The following is a 20,307-nucleotide window of genomic DNA, read 5'->3' on the forward strand; positions in this document are numbered from 1 at the left end:
CCGACACCTGATTCCACTAAGATGCCAGGGTCCACTGAGGAATTCTGAGATGGAGTCTGGCCAACGGCGTCACATGAACTGTAGAGGCCATGTGGCCCAGGAGGACCATCATGAGTCTCGCCGAGATGGACTGGCGAGAAGATACAGACTGGCAGAGATGAAGAAGAGCATCCATGCGCTGAGGAGGAAGGAATGCTCTGAGACGTATGGTATCCAGGACCGCCCCGATGAAGGGGAGCGACTGTGTAGGCTGTAGATGAGATTTGGGAAAGTTGATCTCGAATCCCAAGCTCTGCAGGAACAGAATTGTGGACAGGGTCGCCGAGATGACCCCTGAGGCCGAGGGAGCCTTGATCAGCCAGTCGTCGAGGTAGGGGAATACCTGAAGACCTTGGTTCCGGAGTGCAGCGGCCACTACTACCAGACACTTTGTGAAGACTCTGGGGGACGAAGACAGGCCAAATGGAAGCACTCGATACTGTAGATGGAGATGTCCCACCCGAAATCTGAGGAATTTGCGAGAGGCCGGATGAATGGGAATGTGAGTGTAGGCCTCCTTGAGATCCAGAGAGCATAACCAGTCGTTCTGCTCGAGGAGGGGGTAGAGAGAAGCAAGTGTCAGCATGGGAAACCTCTCTTTGACTAGGAATTTGTTGAGGACCCTGAGGTCCAAAATGGGGCGCAGGTCGCCCGTCTTCTTTGGGACAAGGAAGTACCGGGAGTAAAACCCCTGGTTCAGTTGGTCCGTCGGGTCCGGCTCTACGGCATGAGCTTCCTGAAGAAGAAGGGCGGTCTGTGTCAAGTTGGAAGGATACTCTCTTGGAGGGTGGTCTGGAGGGACCCATTGGAATTGAAGAGAGTATCCCTCCCTGACGATAGCGAGGACCCAGAGGTCGGTGGTTATGGCCTCCCAGCGATGATAAAAATGATGGAGGCGCCCTCCGATGGGAAAAAACAGGGGGAGGCAGAACGAGGTTGGTTATGCCCTCGACGAGACAGTCAAAAAGGCTGAGGAGCCTTAGGGACAGCAGGCGGCTGAGACTTTTGCTGACCCTTCTGAGGAGGCTGCCGCTTCGCCGGCTGCCTCGCAGGTGGAGCTTGCCTCGGCTGATAACGCCGCTGATAAATCAACGGCGGACGAGAGGGTCGAGACTGCTGAGGCTTAAGCTTCGGCCTAAGAATGGACTGGAAGGACTTTTCGTGATCAGACAACTTCTTCGTGACTGTCTCGATGGATTCGTCAAAAAGATCCGCCCCAGCACATGGGACGTTCGCCAGGCGGTCCTGAAGATTTGGGTCCATGTCAATGGTCCGCAACCAGGCCAAACGACGCATCGCCACCGAGCAGGCCGCCGCTCGGGCCGAGAGCTCGAATGCATCATAGGCAGATTGCATCAACTGAAGACGAAGCTGGGACAGCGAAGCAACCACTTCCTCAAACTCAAACCGAGCCTGGGACTCGATGTATGGCGTGAATTTCCGAAGCACAGGCAGAAAAAATTCCAAGTAGGCGGCAAAGTGGAAATTGTAATTCAGGACTCGGGACGTCATCATAGAATTCTGATAGATGCGTCGACCAAACTTATCCATGGTTCTGCCCTCGCGGCCCGGAGGCACTGAAGCATAGACCTGCCCAGGATGAGACCGCTTGAGCGAGGATTCGACCAGGAGGGACTGATGAGATAGCTGAGGTCCCTCGAAGCCCTTATGATGCACCGTTCAGTATCGAGCATCCAATTTGCCAGGGACCGCAGGGATAGAGTAAGGGGACTCAAAGCACTTCATGAAGGTCTGGTCAAGGAGCTTGTGCAGAGGAAGGCGCAAGGACTCAGCTGGAGGACGAGGCAAGTGCATGGTATCGAGGTACTCCTTGGAGTATCGAGACCCAGCATCGAGGGTAATGTCCATGTCATCCGCCATCTGTCTGAGAAATGAGGAAAAAGACAGTTGGTCCGCCGTCGCCAGTCTACGAGAAGGACTAGAAGAAGACGAGGCTTCAGGCTCCACAGAGGCCTGTGAGCAACAGGGCGAGTAAAAAACCTCGGGGTCCTCGAACTCCGGGCCCGGAGGAGGAGACCCAGCCGAAGCAGCATACCCCATCCGAGGCAATTTCTTCTGAGGCGAGACGGTCGAATGTCGAGAGGAATGCCTCGAAGAGTGTCTGGATCAATGCCCCTCTCGATGCCTGGAAGGGGATCGAGCCCGTCTGTGAGAAACTTGGTCAGAAGCCTCCAAGGAGCAGATCGGACTCGAGGTCGTCGATCGTAGAGGCGGAAGAGTCGGTGCCTCCCCCGAAGCCGCCCAGGCTTGATAGGGGGTTTGGAAGAACTCGTCCTGCTTCCTGCTATGCCCAGGACTGGGAGGCCTCGAAGGTGGGCGCCACACTGCGTCATGGGGCAGGGTAACAGGTTCCAATGGAGGCAATTCGCTAAACGAAGCTTTCCTCGAGGGGATAGGCTCCAAGGGGGGCATATCACTAAGGGAGGCCTTCCTCGAGGGAATCGGTTCCAAAGGAGGCATAGCACTAACCGAGGACCTCCTCGAGGACCCGGACACCGCTCGCCACTCCTCCTCGCCGAGCAACGAGGTCGTGCAGCGCGGCGGAGGAGGAGGGGGCGGCCCGCCCCTCGGAACCGGAAGGTCACCCTGGATCGAGGCAATCAGCCGGGGTCCCATGGTGGTCATGAGTTCCACAAACTGAGCCTCCAGAATGGACCGCAGCGAAGCCGATATGGAGGGATCCGCACCAAAAGGGGGCCCTTCCGCACGGTCTCCGCGCTCTTTCGGTGCCGTGTGCTTCTGCTTGACAGTCTTCGGCACATTAAGCACCACCGGTGGAACAGTAGGGGTCGATACCTGTTCCGTGGAGACGGAGGAAGGCACCGGCGCCGAGGTCGAGGTCGAAACCGGCGTGAACGATGCCGGTTTTAGAAGGCCCGAAGCAGCCGGAGTGGTAGAGGGCTTCGCCGCTGGGGTCGAAGCACCAGTCGATGTCGAAGCTGAAGGATCCAACGAAGCTTCCATCTTGAACATGGACTCCCACAGCAGACAGCGGCGCTTAAACGCTCTCGCCGTCAAGAGTGGAGCAAGGTCGGCACGATTTCGGGAAGTGATCCGGTCCCAGACACTGTAAGCAGCGTCGATGAGGGTCCGTGAGCGAAATCGCGCACTGGCACTTGCTGCACTTTTTAAAACCGGTGATCGGCCGGGACATAGGCCGGAAAAGCTCCGCCACAAGGTCGAAGGCGCGGGGCCCCAGCCGCGCGGCCGACCCGGTGTCGGAAGAAAAAATGTTTTGTTTTTTTTAAAAGAAATCAAAGAAAGAAACAAATGCACAGGAGAGCCAAAAGAACTCAACCCGCGGCAAAACAGAAGGCAAAAATAGATTCAATGGGCGTGAAATTGAAGATAGACTTCTCAGCTCCGCGGAAGAAAATGAACTGAGGAGACACGCCCGGACCATCAGGCGGGAAGGCACTGGCGCATGCGCGGTGCAGGCATCTCGAAACTTCTGAGTTTCTTCAAGCAAGACATGCTTGTGAGACGTCCGTATTGGGGCTCTGTCGGATGACATCACCCACTAGTGAGAATACCTGCCTGCTTGTCCTGGGATAATGGATATGACCACCAACTTGTTCTGCCAGTTGAGGAAAAAAGCATCCGATTCCTGACAACTGGAGTGGAAGTTTGTGGTTGTGGGGGAAGCAAAGAGGTCTACTTTGAGGGTTCTTCAGTTTGAGAATATCTGTTGTAAGATGGTCAAGCTGAGTGACCACTCATGAGGCTGAAGGAATCTGCTTAACTTGTTTGCAAAGATATTTTGTTTTCCTGCTAGATAAACTGCTTTGAAGAATATGTTGCGAGGAATCACTCAGGACCAGATTTGGATTGCTTCATAGCAAAGCAGGCGAGACCCTGAGCCTCCTTGTTTGTTCATGTAGAACATGACGGCTTGGTTGTCTGTTTGAATGAGGACTACCTGATTGAGGAGGCAATCTTGGAATGTATGAAGGGCATTGCAGATTTTTTGAAGTTCCAGGAGATTGATGTGGAGAGTTTTCTTGTGAGCAGTCCAGCTTTCTTGAGTATGAAGGTCCTCAACGTGAGCTCCCCAACTGAGTATGGAAATATCCATTATATTTTCTTACGCAGTGGTGTGGAAAAGGCGGCCCCTGGACAGATAGGCCGGTAACATCCACCACTGGAAGAACTGATGTCTGAGGTCACCTGCATCTATTGGCAAAGGGCTCCAGTGGCTTGAGACCATTGAGTTGAAAGGATCCACTGAGGTTCTCTAAGATGTAGCCAGGCAAATGAAGACATGTGAACCATAGATGGCATATGGCCTAGAAGACATAACATTTGACATGCAGTGATGCGTTGGGAGAGAAGACTGTTTGACATGTGAATAAGGTAGTCGAAACTCTGTTGTGGTAGAAAAGCTCGAGCTTGAATTGTGTTTAGGAGAGCTCCTATGAATTCTAAGGTATGAGTTGGTTGAAGACACAATTTCTAGTAGGTGACCGCAAACCCCAGAAGTTCCAATAGATCAGGGATCTCAAAGTCCCTCTTGAGGGCCGCAATCCAGTTGGGTTTTCAGGATTTCCCCAATGAATATGCATTGAAAGCAGTGCATGCACATCGATTTCATGCATATTCATTGGGGAAATCTTGAAAACCTGACTGGATTGCGCCCTCAAGGAGGGACTTTGAGACCCCTGCAATAGATGAACTGTTGACCTGGTGAGCTTGTTGCAATGATGAGGCCTTAATTAACTAGTCATCTAGGTAAGGGAACACATGAAAGCCCTATGAGTGGAGGTTTGCAGTTACTAACACTAAGCATTTCTTGAAGACGCTTGATGCTGACACCAATCCAAATGGTAGTACTTTGTACTGGAAGTGGCATGTCTCCACTTGAAAGTTAAGAAATTTCCTGAGGGCAGGTATGATGGAAATGAGTGCAGGCTTCCTTGAGGTCTAGAGAGCAGAGCCAGTCATTCTGTTCTAATAGTGGTTACAGGGTTCTCAGAGAGACCATGCACAACTTTTCCTTCACCAAGTATTTGTTGAGGGCTCGGAGATCTAGAATTGGATGGAGACTTCCGGTCTTTTTTTGTATCATGAAATATTTGGAGTAGAACACTTGATCCCTCTCCTGAAGAGGAACTTGTTCTATTGCATTCAGCAGGAGGAGGGCTTAGAGCTCTTAGTGAAGGGTGGTCTTCTGAAGGAGCCCGAAAGAGACTCTTTTGGAGGATGGTTCAGAGGCCTTCGCTATAAACAAAGGGCATAGTCCTGACTCACCACTCGTAAAACCCACTGATCCACTGTTATGTGGGTCCATCAATGGTAAAAGTGGTGGAGTCGGTCTCCTAAGGGAAGAATCTGAAGTAGAGAAAGAAATAAGCTGGCAATATTCTCTACAAAGGCATCAAAAAGACTGCTGGCTCTTTGGTTTGAGGTCGAGACTGAGTTTTCTGCTGTCTGGGATGCCTCCGATTTATTGTTTGGGAGGATGTAGAAGGTTGATTATATCTATGTTTGGAATAGAAAGAGGAGCGTTTGGAAGCATTAGGATATCTTCACAAAGTCTGTGACTGCATAGACTTGGAAGTTGATAAGGTTGCCATGCAGTCGTCATGTCTTGATCTTCCGTGTTGCTTCTTTGATACAATCTTCAAAATGGTCATCTCTTATGCATTGGATATTGGAGAGTTGGTCTTGAACACTGGCGTCTTAAGTCTGAAATTCGAAGCCAAGCCTGTCTGCGCATTGCAATGGACCCTACTGAGGTGCAAGAGGTGATGTCAAAAGGCATTAAATGTAGACTTTACCATGTATTTTCTGGTTTCTAAGAGATCGCTTGTAGAGAATGACACAGGGACAGATACCCGCGGTTAACCGCAGGACGGGGATATGGATGGGGACAGAATCCACGGGGTGGGAGACAAACTTTCTCCCCATGTCATTCTCTAGTATCAATATGTAAAAAAACATAAATAACATCTTCAATAATTGGCAACTGAATTCAATGATTTAAAAAATAGTGAAGAAGCTGCTTTTGGATTTAAATCAACTGCTATTAAATGATATCATTAGTGTCTTGTCTGCTGATCAGATTCCTACTATCTGCAACATCCTTCCATCACGTGCCCAGCTGCTCAAGCATCTTACTGTTACTGCAACAGATCCATCTATCGTTGCTGGCATCTAGGAACATTTCCAACATTTAAATAAACACTGTTCATTTTCCTGTTCATCCACTACACAGTTTACAACCATGACTGAAAGACAATTCAATTACCTTCCCAGATGATGTAAAAACATAGGCAACTGAATCTTTGGGAAGGATTGTATCAAAACCAGATCAAAATGGAAGGCTCTATTTGTGATTTATAAACAGTTGTACAGAATATTGTCCCCTTTTTTACTTTAATAAAAATATCTAATATAATAAAATGATATGCCGCGCATGCGCACTAAAAAAAACGTGTTCCCTGATCCCGTCGCGGAAACACGACTGCGCATGCGCGGGTTTTACGTCACCACTTGCTCGCGGCGGCTTTCAAATTAAAAAAAAAATTACACAGCTGCAGCGGCCTTCCTCAACCCCGCCTCTCACTGTGAATGGTACCGGCTCCTCTCTCGAACTGCACCAGGATCGAGAGAGGAGCTGCAGCGCTGGCTTTCAACTTAAAACAAACAAACAAAAAAAACCCAACTGGAGATCGCCACTCTCACCCAGCTCCCACTGTGCAACCCCCCCCCAACTTGAGATCGCCGCTCTCACCTGGCTCCCACTGTGCAAACCCCCCCAACTGGAGATCACCGCTCTCACCCGGCTCCCACTGTGCAAACCCCCCCCCAACTGGAGCTCGCCGCTCTCACCCGGCTCCCACTGTGCAAACCCCCCCCCAACTGGAGATCGCCGCTCTCACCCGGCTCCCACTGTGCAAACCCCCCCCCTAACTGGAGATCGCCGCTCTCACCCAGCTCCCACTGTGCAACCCCCCCCAACTGGAGATCGCCGCTCTCACCCGGCTCCCACTGTGCAAACCCCCCCCTAACTGGAATCGCCGCTCTCACCCGGCTCACACTGTGCAACCCCCCCCCAACTGGAGATCGCCGCTCTCACCTGGCTCCCACTGTGCAACCCCCCCCCCATGGGAGGATGCGCGCGCAGCAAAGTGCTGCTCAGGTACTGGAGGGGGGAGAGACATATCGCTTCTGCACCGGTACAAACATCCCTCCAGTGTTGGCACTCGCTGCACGTTAAACAGGCTGCTTCGGGCTTTCTCCTGCAGTTGAGTCCCTCTGCCGCGTCACCGATGACGTCATCAATGACGCAACAGATAGACTCAACGGCAGAAGAAAGCCAAAGCAGCCTGTTTAGCGTGCTGCGGTTGCCAACGCTGGAGGGAGGTTTGATCTTAAAGTCATCTTGCTGGGAGGGTCGCAGAGTCAGCGGGGGTTGGACTGGGAGGGGAGAGAAGCATCTGCCTCGGGTGCTTCAGGCAGCAGCAGCGTTTACAATTCACTGCTGTTGCCGGCTTCAGGCCTTCCTCTCTGGCCGGTCCTGCCTACTTCCTGTTTTCATGAAGACAGGACCCGCCAAAGAGGAAGACCTGAAGCCAGCAACAGCAATGAATTGTGAATGCTGCTGCTGACCAATTAAGTAGTTAAATGAGGAAAGGGAGCAGAGGGGGAGAGAATGGCTTGGAGGGAAGGAGGAAGGTATGCCAGACCAAGGCAAAAGGAAGGAGGAGATGGAGAGAGGCCATATGGGAGAGAGAGAGAGATGGAAAGAGAAGAGAGGGCAGTGAATGGAAGGGGCAACATAGAGGGTGAACAGTATTCTAGCACCCGTTAATGTAACGGGCTTAAAGACTAGTTTAAATATAAAATCATAAGTGTCTGAGGCTTCTGCAAATGAGGACAGAGTCAGCGAGGAAGGGATTTATTTATTTATTTAAAAATTTATATACCACATAAAAACTGTTGTTTTTAATCATTGGTCAAATATTGGTAAGATTTAAGATACTCCAATAGAACATATTTTTCAAAAGTTGACAATTGACTCTACAATCAAAGATTGGCATTGTAATTGTGGTCTGTCAAACTCTGGACAAAAGACTGAATTCTGTAAAGTGTATCTAGGTTGTGTGGAGCCACTGGAATAGAGAGTGGTGATTCCTAGTTTTTAAATAAGGCTTCCTTCATAAGATTATGAAGTGGAACTAATACAGTCTTTAGGCCATTTTTTGTAGTCTAGAGCTCCCATGAGTTCAACTCAGGCTCTGCCTCAGACTCCACATTGATTAGAAGTACTTCCCTCATCTGTCTGATAAAATTAGTAAATGACAGACTTTCTGGAGGTGACCTTTGCTGAGGATGTGGAGGAGATGAATCTGAAGAAATTCCATAAGACCCATCTACAGACAGATCTGGATAGTCGCTGGAAGAGCATGGTGACAGGTCCGAGTCTCACTCCGCCATGTCAGCTTTTGCAGATATAGATCATCAAGGAGAGCATCAAGAATGGTATAATGAATGTCAAGTAAAGTTTGTTTGCTGTGCTCTCTGGAAGAGGATGCATTTGACCTAAGCCTCTTTGATTTAGATGTTCAACATCTTGGAATTCCGAGAACGATACCTTGAAAGACTTCGTGGGCGATACTCGGACTGGGATGAAGCCAGGTATGTTGATGCAGTAGTTTGCAAAGGGTGCATTTGCAGAATCCCAGCCAGTTCTTTTTGTAAAGGCACTTAAAGCTATTCTTGCAGATATTTTTGCCAGTATCTATATTGGCAAGGGTACATTAGGCGCTGGTTGCATTAGAGTCCTCAATGGTGAGGCATGGTTCAGAAGAGTCACCAACTGTAGTGATGGCGATCAAGCATCGGTGCTTAGAATGTGATGATGGATATAATGCTCAAGATAATGCTGGTGCATGCTTCGAGGGGGAGACTTTATGCTTCTTAGCTTTTTTAAGAGGTTCCCCGACAAGAGTAGCACCAATGAAGAAGATATTGAATGAATCATTGATGCAGTCGGTGCTGGTGTCAATACTGGAGTAGTACGAAGCTGTACATTGGAGTCTCTAGCCATACTCGATATTCACAAAGTTGTACCGAAGCTTCTCAAATTGCAACTTCCTGGATTTAAGAGACCCCTTCTGCATACGAGAGTAGAATGTGCATGAAATGTCTCAATGATCGGACCTAAGTACTGAACACACCAATTACATAGGTCTGTACCTGAAAATGGTCCTTTGGCATCGAGTGCACTGCTTGAAAACATTAGGATCCTTGGACATCAATGGAAATACCGCCAACATGAAATCAAACGGCTCTTTGGCCTGGGGAGTTTGAGTAGGTGAAATACTTAAAAAAGAAAGAAAGAGTCGATACTCCCAGCCTGAAAACAGCCCTAAGGCCCGAAATGCAATTTGGAGAAAACCAAAATGTTTTTAACCAAATGTTAGGGAAACTAAATAAAAATAAAACTATGACTAAAATAAGCAGAAAAAAGAATAGGAAGGCACAAAAAAGAATATAAGTTTGATACACATAAAGAAACCCTAAATCACAGCTTCTCAGCCCCACTGAAAACTGAAGGCCCCGTCAGTCGTCGGATGGGAAGGCACCAGTATACACATGATATGGGCAGTTTTAAAGTTTTACTATGACAGTACACTTTTTGATTGTGCCAGATTTCCTGAATTATGTCACTCACATGTAAGAATATAATGCTTGCTTGCCTCCGAGACCAGATCATATATATATATATATATATTTTTTTTTTTTTTTTTTTAAATAAATAAACCATCATTTAATTTACTTGAACTCTTCAGTCACATTGGGAGCTTTATGTGCAGGAAAACCCAATATTGGCAAACTCTATTGGCGGTTTTAACTTTAGCACCCTGTTCAACTGGCGTTCTCAGTACAAGTTAAGGCATGATTTACAGAGGAGCCTTTCTGAGCAAGGGCCAGATCTAGGAATGAGTAAGACTGGCCAGATAAACCATTGGTGAGATAATCTTATGAAAATTGAGATTTGTACAACTATACCATAATTAAAAGAACAGTCTCTAAAAACAAGTCACAGCTTCTTGTACCCACAATCCATCTCTAAATCAGTTTGACGATCGGAATGGCTCAATCCGTTTGGAAGATCCAGCTTCATCGCCTTCTTCATGTGGACGCTTCCTATTGCTGGAAGGCTGAAGAAGAGAGTGAATATGGGAAAGCAAATCTCAGGAAGGAATTAGAATTTATTGTAACTATACAAGTAATAAAGACTAGAGTCAAGGTAATACATATGAACCATGCCTAAATGGATTCAGTCACAACTATTAGCCAATTACTGAGGGATGAATTTCTGAAAGAATACAGTAAGCAAAGTAAAACTTAGCAGGCTTGATCAAAGTCTTTGAAACATGATCTGGATAGAGCAGCTAACCTGTGCATGGTCTGTGTTCATGGTTAGGACACAGAAAGAATGTCTGATCATTCAAGAAGTTATGGGATAGACAGTGGGATCTGAGAGAGAGGAAGAGATAATGGTTACTACGGATGGGCAGACTAGATGGGCCATTTGGCCTTATCTGTCATCATGTTTCTATATTTCTATTCACCAAATTAGAGGATAGTCAAATCCAGACCACCTCTTTGAACTCTCACTTTCATCAGATTTTTATGATCTTTTTAATGAGAAAAGACCCTCAGAGATACCACCACGATAATCAAGAATTTCATAGTATCTGGCATTATGCATCTATTCCTCACCGGGTCTTATATATAACTTCAAATATTTTACTCTGCCATTAAAGTTAATAGAGATGTTCAAGTACTTAGCTTTTATATTTAGTGGTCAAACTCCCAGGGACTAACAAGCCAACATATTTCACCCAAAGGGTTTCCTCAAGGCTATTATCCCTTTGTATAGCTTTTCACCCTATATACCGACCACCTAGTATCATTTATCATTAAGCAAAATTTTTTAAAAAATACCTGCATCAGTGGTGGAAGCATGGAGGTAGTTTCCTTGCTTATTAACCTGTAAGCTATGGATTTCATATCTTCATCCTGAAAGAATTCAGAAAACCAGAGATACTGCACACACCATGCACAATGATTTCAGCTTCCAAAGACTACATTTAATCGAATGCCTTCTACAATTGTGCAGTTCTGGGTCTGTTTATGTTAGCACACTTAAAGGTCAGGAAATCTGAGCATTAGGAATGCACTAGACAGCTGTATAGATAAAAAGAAAACCCATCAGACTGAACGGATTTAGTAAAAAGCAGAAACCCCTGGATTTGGAGTCTGCTATCAGAAGGGCGAGACCTACTCTGAAAGCAACATGCACAGTCCTAGTGATGGAAGGCAGATGTCTGCTTCTTCAGGCATCACATCCACCTAAAGGAGCAGAAATTAAAGCCTTAAAAGTCATCTCTTCCTGTCCCCCAAACCCTCCTGCTTGATGAGGGTGCATATCTTTTGAACATGCCATCTAGTGTTGAAGATCTACAAAAAATGTTGCCAGAGTAGCTTATTTTTAATAAATTTATATTATATAATCCAATACTAGCTCTCATGGCTCAATCAGGCAATTTACTCGTATAAAACCACTGCAATATGCTTAAGAATAACTATGGCTAACCATCCATCTTTCATCTCTGTCCTCCCCTTCCGTTTTCCCTTCCCTCCTCCGGAGGTCTGGCATCTTTCCTTTTTTTCGTTTCCATCCACAGATCCACCTTTTCTCAACTACCCTTTCATCCAGCATCTCTCCCTCCTTCCCTACTACCCCAAGGTCCACCATCACTCCCTTTCTTTTCCCAACTACTCTCCTATCCAGTATCTCTATCCCCCCTCCACACCATCCCTTGTGTCCAACTTCTCTCCCTTTCTGTTCCTTCCTCCTTAAATCCCATTGTCCACCATCTCTCTCCCTCTCCTCTGTTTTTAGACCCATTATTTCTTCCCCCCAAAATCCAGCATATGCATGTCTCTTTGAACCCCCCTTCCCTCCCTCCGTGTACTTCTACACCATGGCCCCCTCCCCTGAAGGCTGTCCCCCCCTTGAAAGCTTGCACCCCACAACTGAAGGCCTGCCTGTCCTCCCTGAAGGCCTGTGCTACCAACCCTGAAGGACTGCCCCCCCTTGAAGGCCTGCACCCCCTCAAGAAGGCCTGTCCCCCCTGTAGGCCTGTACCACCACCTCTGAAGGCCGGTACCACCAACCCAAAGTTCTGCACCCCCTCCCTCCGGAAGGCCTGCGTGTTCCCCTTGACCTCCCACGCATCCATTTACCTAACTTCAGCAGCGGAGCAGCCAGCAGAGAGGATCGCTGGTGCTAGCAATCTTTGCAAGCTGCCATAGGCCTTAGGAGCTGTCTTCCCTCTGCCGTGGTCCCGTCTCTCCTTTGATGTCAGAGGCAAAATCACGGCAGAGGAAATAGCTCTGAAGGCCTATGGCAGATTGCAAAGATCGCTAGCACCGGCAATCCTCTCTGCAGGCTGCTCCGCTTCTGAAATTAGGTTAATGGATGCGCGGGAGGCCAGGGGAAAAGTCAGACACCAGCACTTCCCAAATGACCCTCCCCCCTCGCCCTCTAAAGCAGGAGCGGCAGTTGCCGGTCAGCAAGAGGCAGTGCTGCCGCTCCTGCTTTAGGTGGCGAGGGGGGAGGGTCAGTCACCAAATCTGGAGGCCAATTTTTTTTTGTTTTAAATCGATTCGCCTGAAATGAATCGGTGAATTGATTCGAATCGTAAATCGGGCAGCACTACTGTGAACAGTTTGCTAAGAATGCTAGCTGCTTGAAAATCCCAAAAACTTTTTATGCGTTTTTCATGTGAACGTCTTTATATTTGAGAATTGCCAAAAAACATACTAAGGACCCAAATGTCTACATGGGTTATTCTCAAAAAAAAAAAACGTCCAAACTCAGACTTAGACATCCTATCAAAAATGCACCTCTATATCTCTAGTTTGATCCCAGAGTTGCATCTTCTGTTCCCACCTTTCTCAGCGACAACTATTGGCCAGATTCAGGGCCCATGAATGCAAGGCTCTGGATAAAAACATCAGTGCATGAGCCTTCATCCAGGATCCTAAATGCAATGATCAGATCAGGTGAGTTAGAGGGGCGAGATGGGGAAACCTAAGGGGAAAAAAGTCCCCAGTAGTAATAAATACTTTCAAAATATTAATTGTTTTAAGGACCAGAGAAGTGCTCAAAGAAAGTAACTTCAATAGGCTCAACAAAATGTTAGAGCATGGCTAAGGAAGAGACAGTTCTTTGCACATACCAAAGCCCCAAAAATATAGGGTTTTTATTCCTTTTAAGAGTATTCACACATGAGCTAACTTTTTTTTTTAAATCACATTTAAAGTGTTCCCCCGCGAATTCGCAGACTCAGTTATTTGCGGTATTTTCTGACTGTCTCTTCTGGTCAGAAAATACAAGGAATGAGTCCGTGAATCAGCTTCTGCACAGCTGATTCCTCCTCCTCTCCCCACCGAAGCATACCGGATATGATTTACTGCACCCTTCGGCGCCCCAGCTGCCCTCTCCTGCCTTTTTACAGACTCAAAACTGCATTTGCGGTTTTTCAAAATTCACAAGTGTTCTTGGAACGGAACCCCCGCAAATTTGAATTCTGGGGGAGTACTGTACATCATACAATTCTCAAAAGAACAATAAATAATAGATTTACAGCCCAAAAGGTAATTTCAAACAATTACATTTCTATCTAGCCCACATTATTGGTGAATGTGCCTTAGATTCCAAACAAGTTTCACAATAAACAAAGCTCAAGACTCAAATTTGAAAAGAAAAAAATAGAAATAAAAAAATAAAACTTCAAATGCTCGAGCTTAACTTTTCCTAGTAATATTTAATCACTCCTCATCAATCAGCCCAAGTTACTCAAATTAAGTAAATTTAGACAAAATTAATTTTTCTCACTTTCCTTCACAGTTAGAAATTGTTGCAGCTGAACACGATCCCAAAATATAAATTCCTTTTCTTGTAACTTAATTATACACTAGCATGGAAATTTTTAGAAAAACCTAGCTTCAAGAGCCAAAACTCTAGGTTTTAACAGAAGAAATTCATTTCTTCTCAATTAAGTAGTTCTGGCCACATCAGGAAATATTAATACTGAATCGCCACAGAATTTGGTAGATTTATTTTTAAAATGCAATTTAAGAATCAGATTTTTATCCAATTTGCTCAAACAAGTCAACAAAAAGGGTGGACCTGGTCTGGATAACATCCTGGGGATCTTCCAGGAACCCTGTAAGGTCAAAATCCACTGGAGCTTTACTTGTATCCCATGTACTGACAAAATGAATCTTTAATGTAACCCACTTTTGCATCCCATGTACTGACAAAATATATCTTTACTGTAACCCAGTTGTATCCCATGTACTGACAAAATGAATCTTTAATGTAAACCACTTGCATCCCATGTACTGACTAAATGTATCTTTATTGTAAACCGTTTCTATCCCATGTACTGTCAAATGTATCTTTATTGTAAACCGCTTTGAACTTCACGGTATAGCGGTATATAAGAAATAAATTATTATTATTATTATTATTACTAGTGTTGTGAGTCATCCTGCAACAGATGTTATGAAGACTTACCATTGAGGGAATAAGTTTGTGAGCTCTAGGAGTACAACAGGAGGACCATGAACCTTCTCTATCAGACTTTATTGCTTGTACTGTGGCCCACTTTGTGCAGTGAACTGGATTGGAGGTATAATCAAATAGTTTCACTTTATTTATTTCCAGTCCCATCATCATGCAACAAGATGATGCAAGTTTATATCGAGGATGTTAACTCTTACCTGGAACCACGTATGTTCCAAGGCTTGCTTTGTTGTGAGTCGTTTCTCTGGGTCAGTTACCAGCAACTTCTTTACCAGATCTAAAGCTGATTTAAAAAGAAATTAAAAATAGACAACCAGTCCTGAGTTCCATCAATCCTCAAAGAACAGCTCTGATGTTCACAGAGTGCAAAATTTCAACAGATATTTATCCTAACTGAAAGATTTCCAAGGCAGGTCATGGGAAAAAGGCATTCCTGTGAGCAGACTTCGGCATGGAGAAGAATGCTAACTTGCCCCCTTTCTACCACCTGCACAAACAGTATATCAAAAGAATGTTGACACATTTAACATGTGCATTCTGCAATTCTTAATTTTCACAGAAAAACAACGCACCATGTACTTTGTTTTTGAAAATGTTCCTCAATTGTGAAATAAAAGAGCCCATACAGGGGATAATTTTATAAAAGGTTTTCCCATGTGTAAAGCTACTTTTATATGTGGAAAAGGTCTACTGCTCAGCGGTATACAATGGCATGTACTTATACACTTGCAAATAAAATGTTAGGAATTATCAGGAAAGGAATGGAAAACAAAGATGAAAATGTTATAATGCCCTTGTATTGCTCTATGATATGAGTGCACCTTGAATACTGTGTGCAATTCTAGTTGTTGTATCTCAAAAAAGATATAGCAGAATTAGAAAAGGTACAGAGAAGGGCAATAAAAATGATAAAGGGAATGGGATGACTTCCCTAGGAGGAAAGGCTAAAGTGGCCAGAGCTCCTCAGCTTGTAAAAGATATGATAGAGATCAATAAAATACTGAGTGGAGAGGAAAGGATAGATGTAAATTGCTTGTTTAATATTTCCAAAATAGCAGTTACTTACTGTAACAGGTGTTATCCAGGGACAGCACATGTGGGTGATGTCATCCATGGAGCCCTAGTACAGACAGCTTTAGAAGTGCATCGCCACTTTAAGAACTTGAGAAAATTTCCAAACTGCCCGCACCGTGCATGCGCCTTCCCGCTCGACGCAGGTTCCGTAAGCAAGCTAAGAAGCCAACCAGGGGAGGTGGGTGGGTTGTGAGAATATCTGCTTGCTGTCCCTGGATAACACCTGCTATGGTAAGTAACTGTGCTTTATCCCAGGACAAGCAGGCAGCATATTCTCACATGTGGGACTCCTTGGTTATGTCAAATGGGATGGAGAGAGTGTTGGCCATTAGGAAATAAATTTTGCAAGACTGCTTGACTGAAGTGACCGTCCCGTCTGGAATAAGATTCCAGACAGTAATGTGATGTGAAGGTATTACATTACATTAGAGATTTCTATTCCGCCATTATCTTGCGGTTCAAGGCGGATTACATAAGATTTATTAATGGGGGTTACAATGGAAGAACAATAGTCATTTCTAGAGTTGTGAAGAGTAGATCATTTGTCATTTCTAGAGTTGTAAGCAGTAAGATCATTTGTCAAGTGGTAAAAAGTGGTGTACAGTAGGTAGATATATTGGGAATGGAGGGTAACAAAGGAAGATCATTTGTCATTTCTCAGGTTGTATAGAGAAGGTCAGGTAGTTTCAGTGTGCTGGGAGGGGGGAGTGGCGGAGTAAGTGAATTTAGGGCTGTTTCAGGAATTTCTTGAAGAGTATAGTTTTTATTTCTTTTCTGAATATCTTATAGTTTGGGGCAGTTATCAGAAGGTTGGAGATCTGGTTATCTAGTTTTGCAGCTTGAGTGGCTAGGAAGCTATCGTATAATTTTGTCCATTTTACTTCTTTGATCGGGGGGGGTGGGGTGTGAAAGGGGAGTGCGTTTTTCTATGTCTGGTTGAGGAGGCTTCGATGAGTCAGTAGTTCAGGTAGGATGGGTTGTCTCCGTTTAGAGTTTTAAATAACATGCAGTAGAATTTAAATAGTATTCTTTCTTGGATTGGTAGCCAGTGTGAGTTGACGTAAGCTTCTATGATATGTTTCCTCAGTGAGTAGATGAGTCTCAGAGCTGTGTTTTGAATTGTTTGTAGTTGCTTGGTCATAGTAGCGGGACATGGGAGGTAGAGGATGTTGCAGTAGTCTAGCATTCCTAGGATTAGGGATTGCACTATGAGCTGGAATTGTGTTCTTTCAAAGAATTTTCGGACTTGTCTCAGGTTTCTCATGACTGCGAAGGATTTCTGTATTGTTTTATTTATTTGTAGTTGCATGGTACAACATCTGTGTATTGTCATTCCTAGTAGTTTTATGGTGGTTTGTATGGGATAATTATTGAGTTGAGTTCTATATTGGTTATGGTTGAGACTTTGTCATTTTCGAGGAGGATGAATTTAGTTTTGTCTGGGTTGAGTTTCAGTTTGTGATCTTTCATCCAAGTCTTGACTGATTCTAGTGTTTGATGTAGTATATTTGTCGAGGTGGCCTTTGGCTGATCAAATGGTATGAGAATGGTAACGTCGTCCGCGTAACTACACTTCCCCCTCCCCATTCGCGGTTTCTGCACTCGCAATTTCACATAATCGCGATTTTTTTCTGGGGAGGGGGAAAATTTAAAAAACATATTTTTTACCTCCCTGCCGCCTTCCCGGCCTTACCTGGTGGTCTAGAGGGCTTTCAGGGCAGGAGCGATCTTCCTACGCTCCTGCCCTGTGCAGATCGCCATGAGGAAATGACTGTAGGGAGTGCCCGTCGTAGTCTCGAGAGACTACGGGAACTCGCAGCAGCCATTTCCTCATGGCGATCTGAACGGGGCAGGAGCGTAGGAAGATCGCTCCTGCCCCGAAAGCCCTCTAGACTACTAGGTAAGGCCGGGAAGGCGGCAGGGAGGTGGGGGTGGGTCAGAGCCAGATAATCGCGTTTTTTTGCCATTCGCGGTCCGGCTCTGCCCGTATCCCCCGCGAATAACGAGGGAGAAGGTTATCCAGATAAGTTCCAAGAGAGGCAGTGTATAGGTTGAAGAGAGTGTGGGATAGTGGGGATCCCTGTGGTACGCCGCAGGGGTTTGTCCAAGATTCAGATTTTTTCTTTGTCTGATTTAACTCAGTATGATCTAGATTTTAGGAATCCTTCAAACCAGGAGTATACTTTATCTGAGATACCTATTGCATCCAAGATTTGCAAGAGGATGTTATGGTCTATTAGGTCAAATGCTGCTGTCAGGTCCAGTTGTATGAGAAGCATTTTTTCCCAGTGCTGAGGTGATGTCTGGCTGTGTCGATACGGGAGCCTAGTAAAGTCTCCGTGCTGCAGTTGGTTCTGAAGCCAGATTGCATGGGGTGGAGTAAGTTATGGTCATCTAGATAGTTGTTGAGGAGTTTGGCTACTAGGCCTTCAGTAAGTTTGATGTATAGTGGAATTGAGGCAATGGGTCTGTAGTTGGATGGTTGGTCTGTTGGTCCTTTTGGGTCTTTTAGGATTGGAGTGATGATTATTTCGCTGAGGTCAGTAGGGAAAATGCCATCTGTGAGCATGGTTTGTATCCATTGCAAAAGTTGAGTGCGGAATTTTATACTGGAGGTAGTAAGGAGATATGATGGGCAGTGGTTGGGGTCACAGGAGGCGTGGCTGTATTTTTTGTAGAGTTTATTGAGTTCGGACCATTGTATGTTGGGGAACTGAGACCATGTTCTGTCTGCTGCAGTTGATTCTTTTTCTGTGGGATGAATTGTGAGTTCGTTTAGTTGGAATGGGGTCAAATTGAGGGTGGCTCTGGCATTTGTAATTTTGTTCTTGAAGTGATCTGCTAAGAGGTTGGCTGAGGGGGTGGGGTATTGTTAGCGGTCATGTAGGGTTTGGTGTCTGTTAGGTCTTTTAATATTTGGAATAGTTTTTTGGTATCTTGGGTTTCTGTGCCTATAAGATTGGTGTAGTGAGTTTTCCTCTTGTCTTTTAGTAGAAGTTTGTATTGTTTGTTAATTTTTTTCTAATCAGTTTTTGTTTGATCTAGGTTTGTTTTTCTCCATTTTCTTTCTAGTCATCTGCATTGTCTTTTAAGTTGGAGTAGATCGTTGTCAAACCATTGGTCTGATCTTCTGCTGGTTCTAGTTTTGGTTTGTAGTGGGGCTAGTTCATCAAGGATGTTGCTGGTCATTTTATTCCAGTGAGAGATGAAGTCTTTGGGGTCGCAGTCCTGGATTGTTTCGTCTATTTTTGTCCAGAAAACAGATGGTTTGATGTGTTTGTGTGAGGTGTATGTTATTTTTTTTGGATTTTGGTGTGGTTTTGTTCTTGGTCCAGTTGATGTTGAAGGTGTATGTGTAGTGGTCTGACCAGAGGGATGGGGACCAGTTTCCATTGGGTATTTGAATTACTGGGGTGGGTGGTTGATGGGTCATGAAGGCTGCGATGTCGAGTTGATGTCCTTTTTCATGAGTGGTTTGAGGGTTTAGGATTTAGAAGGATAAGGCATTGAGGAATGATAGACAGTTTTTTGCTAAGTTGGATGTTTGGTTTTCAAGGTGTAGGTTTAGGTCTCCTAGGATAAGGCTGTATTCAGCTGTTAAAGAGTTTTGGAAAATTAAGTTTTCAAATTCTGGTCTTACTGTGGTCCAGTTTCCTGGTGTTAAACTAAACTAAACCTTAGGTTTGTATACCGCGCCATCTCCATAAGCGTAGAGCTCGGCACAGTTTACAGAGTTAGGAAGAAAGGAACTCCAATGAAGGGTTATAGGAAAGGAACAAGAAGAAAGAGAGGGACAAGGATCCTAGAGAGCAGGAGGTGTTAGATTTTTGAAAAGAGCCATGTTTCCAGGTGTTTGCGGAAGAATTGGAGGGAGTTTGAATTTCTGAGCGGGGATGTGAGGTTGTTCCAGAGTTCTGTGGTTCTAAAGGGGAGGGATGTTCCTAGTTTTCCTATGCGGGATATACCTTTTGTAGAAGGGAATGATAGTTTCAGTTTTGGGGAAGATCTGGTGGAGTTAGGGTTAGAGGAGTTCCAAAGGAGTGGAATAATGGGAGGAAGGATGCCGTGCAGAATCTTGAAGGCTAAGCAGGCACATTTAAAGAGGACTCTGGAGTGTACTGGAAGCCAGTGGAGCTTGGACAGGAGTGGAGAGACGTGGTCGAACTTGCCTTTTGCAATTAAGCTTAGCCGCGGCATTCTGAATTAGCTAAAGTCTATGGAGGTTTTTCTTAGTTAGGCTTATAAAGATGGAGTTGCAATAATCCAGTCTAGAGAGGATGGTGGATTGAACAAGGACGGTGAAGTGAGAATGATGAAAGCAGGATCTCACTTTCCTCAGCATATGAAGGCTAAAGAAGCATTTTTTTACCAAGGAGTTGAGGTGGTCATTGAAGGAGAGAGAGTAGTCTATGATGATGCCCAGGACTTTGCTTGAAAACTCGTGCTGAAGAGTGGGGCCGGAGGATAAAGGGATGTAGGAGGGTATGTAGCAGAGCATGCAGTTTAGTGAGTTTTTTAAGTGTGGTGCTTGTGAGATGACAGGCAAGGAAGTCCATTTG

General features: G+C 45.4%; 1 protein-coding gene across 6 annotated transcripts in view; it reads right to left on the minus strand.

Annotated features, from left to right (window-relative positions):
- Positions 1-20,307, minus strand: part of CHEK2 (checkpoint kinase 2) — a 216,846-nt gene that overhangs the window by 97,443 nt on the left and 99,096 nt on the right. For 4 of the 6 annotated variants that reach the window (XM_033956282.1, XM_033956285.1, XM_033956286.1 and 1 more), the window contains exons 13-15: positions 14,872-14,957; positions 11,020-11,094; positions 9,821-10,229 (exon numbers count right to left, since the gene is read on the minus strand). In XM_033956282.1, the coding sequence (XP_033812173.1) occupies positions 10,143-10,229; positions 11,020-11,094; positions 14,872-14,957 (248 nt within the window). In that variant the 3' untranslated portion in view covers positions 9,821-10,142. Of the gene's footprint in view, positions 1-9,820; positions 10,230-10,468; positions 10,549-11,019; positions 11,095-14,871; positions 14,958-20,307 lie in introns of those variants that run through there. The other 2 variants (XR_004540432.1, XM_033956284.1) reach the window with 2 other exon arrangements.

The sequence above is a fragment of the Geotrypetes seraphini genome, chromosome 8, assembly GCF_902459505.1.
Source record: "Geotrypetes seraphini chromosome 8, aGeoSer1.1, whole genome shotgun sequence".
Taxonomy (NCBI): Eukaryota; Metazoa; Chordata; class Amphibia; order Gymnophiona; family Dermophiidae; genus Geotrypetes; species Geotrypetes seraphini.